The sequence below is a fragment of the Anguilla anguilla genome, chromosome 9 (genome assembly GCF_013347855.1).
Source record: "Anguilla anguilla isolate fAngAng1 chromosome 9, fAngAng1.pri, whole genome shotgun sequence".
NCBI lineage: Eukaryota > Metazoa > Chordata > Actinopteri > Anguilliformes > Anguillidae > Anguilla > Anguilla anguilla.
Window position 1 is genome coordinate 501,168 of NC_049209.1, and position 6,333 is coordinate 507,500.

General features: G+C 43.5%; 1 protein-coding gene across 2 annotated transcripts in view; it reads left to right on the forward strand.

Annotated features, from left to right (window-relative positions):
• Positions 1 to 332: 332 nt before the first annotated feature.
• Positions 333 to 6,333, forward strand: part of gabrb4 (gamma-aminobutyric acid type A receptor subunit beta4) — a 65,252-nt gene continuing 59,251 nt past the window's right edge. Inside the window, exons 1-2 of one of the 2 annotated variants that reach the window (XM_035435102.1) lie at positions 333 to 1,620; positions 3,418 to 3,509. In XM_035435102.1, the coding sequence (XP_035290993.1) occupies positions 1,541 to 1,620; positions 3,418 to 3,509 (172 nt within the window). In that variant the 5' untranslated portion in view covers positions 333 to 1,540. The remainder of the gene's footprint in view (positions 1,621 to 3,417; positions 3,510 to 6,333) is intronic. The other variant, XM_035435101.1, reaches the window with a different exon arrangement.

Here is a 6,333-nt window from a genome sequence, read left to right on the forward strand (position 1 = left end):
ACATAGATCCCTGCTGAAAGGCCCATCTTCTGTATAAAAACATCTTTTATCTGTCGGGTTTTTCGGTTTGCGCATATCATCATGTAAATAGAATAAAATTCAGCGCAAGCGCAAATTATTAAGAAACATAACGCACAGACACACACATGCATCAGCAAAATGTTTATAAACGTTAATGTTTAGGCGTGTTCACGCGGACAAGTATGCATATGTATGACAAGAGAATACACATGTATGTGCCAGTGTGTTTATGTGTGCTCATTCACTATATATATATATATATACACACACACACACACACACACACACACACAGCTTGATGCTGTACCCAGTGATATCTGAGATGGTCACAACGTGGCAGAAATGCATAAAAGTGCACCGGAGTACATTCACAGCATTCTAATAGGTTGCAGGAGGAATTGACTCGTCTTTTCTCTTCATTCCTTCGTGATTCAGCGCGTGGACAGGGTGCTGCTTTCTCCTTGGTTGGCTTTCAGATTTTTTTTAACCAACATTAGCATTTTATTCAACGCATTTCAACAGAAGTGTTGTTTTATTGTTTTTAATCCAAATGTTGTTTGGTAGGAGTATCATTTCCATCTACTTTCTTTTCTTAGAGGGCTTATTTTAAACGTATCGTGTCATTATTTGTGCACCATTGCATATTGGCGACAATGGAACTTGCTAAAGCGTTCAATGGAGAAATAAGGCGTTGAGGGACTGAGAGACGCTAGCCTCAATTCAGTTAGCGTCTTGGATATCAACTCTAATGTAATTGTGATATATAAACTGAACGATTTACAGTGGGCTATACGTTTTTGGTTTCATTTTTTGGCCAAAGGGTTAATATAACCTGCTCTGACGTCTGCCTCTGAAATTGTCCATTGCATTTTTTTTTTTTTTTTGCAATGTGCAATTTTTTCTCTTAGTTGACTTTGCGTTGAGAGACGCAAATCTACATCATCATCAGCAATAACAAGGGAATGCAGATTTCTTTTTTTTTTGCCCACCGCACCCCCCTCCCCCCAATCCCCTAACGTTTACATCTGAAAAAAAAAATCCTTAAACACAACACACATTGAGGAGCAATCCCCACGCAGAAACATCGCAGGAGCCATGACTCTTCTGCAGATTTGGACCTGGAAACTGCAGCAGACAGAATAGCCCGAGAAGACGAGGCTTCCTTTTTATTTTTTGTCTTCCTTTTATTTTTTTTTCGACCTTTTTTGTATTTTTTTCTTTTTTGAACTTACTGGCACTTCTAAAAGTCTTATTATTTTGAGCAAGATGTCTGATCTTCTGGTGTTGGTTGAGGGGGTCTGTGACCTGCACGGATTCCCTTAGTTGGGAGACAGCTGGGACACATTAGGAGCTTTATACATATATATTTTTCTAAAAAAACATTTATATATGTATATTTGCCAACTGCGATATTCCGGCTTGTGGTTTGGTTGTTTATTTTATTTTAGTTCTCCAACGGCTTTTATTTTGGGATCACAGGCGGTTGGATTACTGAGACTGTATACAAGCGTTTGTGGAAATGTTGGGTCTTCAGGAAGATAAATTATGTGGAATTCTCTCTGCTTTGACGGCTTTGTCCTTTGTCTGCTTTGCTCAGAGGTAAGAAAAGATGACTAAACTACATTTCAGTAAAATAATGAGAATACGATCAGCCGTCGCATATGAACGCTCAAATGACACGAAAAACATGGACACGTAAATATGGACAGACACGTACACACTATGACCATATCCACATATGTACTTTTTATGAGAGTATCACTCAATGTGATCGTATGTGTCTCTGTGTGCGCGCGTGTTGAGTGTACGTGCGTGCGCGTGTTGCTTAATAAAAATGCATACACTGACATCAAAAATTACAAAAGCTCGTACTAATAATATGTACAGAGACTATTAATTGAAGATGCACTGTTGTATCATGAGTATTACACAGTGAATTGGGAAAATGTTAATTAGTCATAATATGGCTATGGCTATTACTTGACGCGTGATTAAGATGGGAGGTGGGAGACATGAAATGAATCCTACATGCCAGCCTGCATTTAGAATGTTCTGCAATGGAAAATTATTTCAAATTTATTTTACACAACTAACCAAATCAGATGATTGTTGCCGTTTTATTACCCCCTCACCACTCATTTCCACTTTATTATAAATTCACTGTAAATGAACCACAGCCGCTCGGTTGGAAATGGCATCGTTGATCTATGTAAAAAATGAAGTAGCATGTCAATTAAAATGCTACACAATCCGCGTCATGTTAGTACAATTCTCCGGATGATTCTGGCGACGGAATGCTTCAAATATCTTTCCTAAGATGCACCAGATAATATCCGATGTTGCGTATGTACCGTATGGCACCTGTGAACGGCGAAGAAGCAGGAAATAAATTAACAAACGACAAAAAGATCATATTCCCAAAACATCCGTTTTGATTAATTTATTGTGAATTGTGAAATTATAAATGGGAACATCAGCGGGTGGGCCACGGGTTATAGCACTGGTGTCACAATATCGTATTCCAAGATTTATAATTTGTATTTACCAAACAATACCAGATCCTTCCAATAATCTAACACTGGTGGCCCTAAAGTAAAAATGTCTTCCATTTTGACGTTTGGTACTCCGATTCCATTGCAGAATGCATGACAGCCGATAAAAATGACTGACTTGAGCCAATCTTAGAGCTAAGTTAAATGTATGTGAATAAAACCCGAAGAATATACCGGAAGACTGCACATTGTATATTGTAGATCGTTATGCCATTTAATATGTAGTGCTGTCATAGCATTGCAGTAACATTTTAGCTGTGCTATATCTTCCCTAGGCTACAAGACCACAGAAAGCGCGTGAGCTCACACTGTGTTAGATTAGATGGTAATCACAAATTCATTGAAATAGACTAAAATATGGGGAGCTGTCCAGATGCATTGTTATTTATTCCTATAAAAATCTGGGGACATTTGATATTTGTATGTTTCACAGGCGGCTCTGACATGGAAATCAAAAACCTGACAATTCAAAGCAAGACATAAACATGCGATAAATGTATAAATCATTGCGTACGTAGCCTGTATCATTAGGATTTCTTGAGAACACAGTAATGATTGTCATTGCAATACTGGCCCCACATGCTCACTATGGCCTCTGTGGAATGTGTTTAGAGACAAAGAGTAACCTAACCTACCCCCTGTCCACCCCAAAGAATACCTCATATTTAATTAAATTCCACATATTAAAAAAAAAAAAAAAAGTTAACTTATGATTCTGCTGCTACTAGAATGGAAACATTTCCTTTCTCAATATTTTTCTCCTGATTTATTGATGCGATATATGGTGTTTTGTTTGAATTGAATATACATGTGTGTATATTTATGTTTTTTTTCTCCCCACAAGCACCTCCGGAAACACCGGAATATCTGTGGCCAAAAAGACGGTGGACAAACTGCTGAAGGGGTACGACATCCGCCTGCGTCCTGACTTCGGAGGTACGTGTGTCCCGCTCGCGCTGCTGGTGGGAGGTACGTGTGTCCCGCTCGCGCTCCTGTTGGGAGGGATGTGATGATGAGGGGACGATGAAGGGTTTGGCTGCTGATGAACTCCACAGCTGGGAGTGTTGCTCTGATTTGTGGGGGTGCTGCCGTGCTCGTTTGGGAGCCAGGAGCCAGGAGCCGGGGCTTTGAAGCTTGTTTTACAGCCTTATCAACATGGAGGGCTGCATCGGAAATGGGAGCTGGCATGGACGTCTGTGCTACAGCAGTGCATTCTGGGACAGAATGTTTTGGGCTTTTAAAATAGGCGGTGACTGACACTCAACAAGATTAGCACAAGCCAACAAATCATGCAAAGTTAGGCGTACAGCTCATCCTGAAATACTCTTCTGGGCAGCTAAATGATTATGATACCGAAGGATATAGGACTCAAAGTTATTATCATAATTATTATTGGCCTAGCAGGCAGTAGCAGTCAGGACAACTTACTGAACACAGCTTACATGCATACATGTGTATGTGTGTCTGTACATTCGTATGTATGTATGGGCATTTGTGCATACGGTCTATTTATACATGTGAATATTTCACTGCTGAATATTGCGTATTGAACACAACGCTCAGAGGTGAAGTGCAGAGGTAGCATTCCATAGAAAGGGCTATGTGTGGCAGTTACCATTGAAGATTTCAATCAAAGCCCACCTGGATCTGGCGTGTCATACATGATGAGACCACATCTGTCTGTCCATTGGGCTGATATCTGCCATTCCCAAATCCCACACAGTTAGAGGACAGATGTAAAAAAAAAAAAAAAAAAAACTTCTGATCAAAGCTCAGGCTTCTCAAATATTCCACTGATGTTTGATGCTCACTGATGTACCATGAGAAAACTACAGACATCGCCATGGTGAGAAAACTACAGACATCGCCATGGTGAAAAAACCACAGACATTGCCATCGCCCAATAGAAGAGAATGTTTTTTTCTCAGGGAGTCCATAATTAAGGAAACACACTGAATAATATGCTAAAAGAATTCTAATATCGTAATATCCCCTAAATGAAATGCTACTCAGTCTGGAGTAAAGGCTGTTGTAGTAAAAGGAGTAAATGTTGTTGTAGTAAACAGAGTAAATGTTGGTCATAGATGGAGACTGGTGGGGAGAGGAAGACAGGAAACATGTCCAAATGAGTCTCTAAGGTCACGTGCATCGCTTGGCTCGGCCAGTTTATTATGCTTTCCAATCAGAGGTGTATCCATGGCGACACAAATTCACTGTAGCATATTCTACCCGCTCACGTATCCATCATCATATATTATTTCAAAGTAGGGAGACATGGAGCTGTTTTTTTATGCATGAACACCTGCACTGTGAATGCAATTTCTGCATTTTTGCCGCTAGTGACAATAATTCGTTATTTCAAAACCGCTAAATTTAAACATGTTTTTTTCCAGAGCTGTCCTCAGCCATGCTGTTTGATACCTCTCATTCTGAGAATTTACTCATTTTGGGTCAGAGAGACATGGTTGTTTTATGAGGAGAAGAAACGCCCCCGATTGGGCATGAGAACTATGAAAACAGCAGATTCTTATATTTTTAACACCCCCCCCCCCACCGCCCCTCCTTGCTGCCCACCCCTCACCCAGAATAAGGTCGTTAATTTAGCTCTTTTTGTCATATGTAAAATTTCTCTCAATATAGCGTTAGTAATCGAGCTTTATTAATCTCGCTTTATGAATGTGTTTCATGTTCTCTTCCTTCAGCTCATCTTCCTCCTTCTGCTGCTGAATCTGTAACTGCAACAAACACGCGCATTTTTCACCCGCTGTCCCGTTTGCTTGAGCGATGGGGAAAAATGGCGGTAGTTTCAGAGATTCACGATTCACACTTCAGAGGCTGAAGTTAGTCTGGATGCCCCACGCTGGGGGACTGATACGGCTTCTCTGGAAACAGAGCAGTGCATGCTGGGGGGACTGAGATGGCTTCTCTGGAAACAGAGCAGTGCATGCTGGGGGACTGAGATGGCTTCTCTGGAAACAGAGCAGTGTCTGGCCCAAGCATCACATCCTTATAACAGTCTCCAGCGGGCCGAGCCTCTCCTGACTCATGTGCCGACCCAGGCCCAGAGTGCAGGGCTCACTGGGGGGGGGGGGTATAGGGTCTGTGGTGGGGGCCAGTGTAGGGTCCACTGTGGGCGGGGGGAGTCTGTGGCTCCCTGAACAAACGCTGGGGCCAAACGCCCGTATGCTCTTCCTGCACACGGCCCTACTCTCCTCCTCTAATGGATTTGTGAACGTGAACGTGTGGACTGGAACTGCTGCGAGAACAACCGACCCCCCCAGCGCTCGTCTGGGGGATGGGGGGGGGGGGGGACAGGGGGCAGAAATGCGGCGGGACTTTTTTAGAGTGAGAGCGGCGCTGCTGTCAGACGACCCCACAGTGGGCTGGGCGTCTCCACTTCAGTCTGCGTGGGCTGGGCGTCTCCACTTCAGTCTGCGTGGAAGTTCATGTGGTGGGACGCTGGTTTGGGGGGACGCTGGTTTGGGGGGACGCTGGTTTGGCGGGACGCTGGTTTGGGGGGACGCTGGATTGGGGGGACGCTGGTTTGGGGGGACGCTGGTTTGGGGGGGCGCTGGTTTGGGGGGACGCTGGTTTGGGGGGGACGCTGGTTTGGGGGGACGCTGGTTTGGTGGGACGCTGGATTGGGGGGACGCTGGTTTGGGGGGATGCTGGTTTGGGGGGACGCTGGTTTGGTGGGACGCTGGATTGGGGGGACGCTGGTTTGGGGGGACGCTGGTTTGGGGGGACGCTGGTTTGGGGG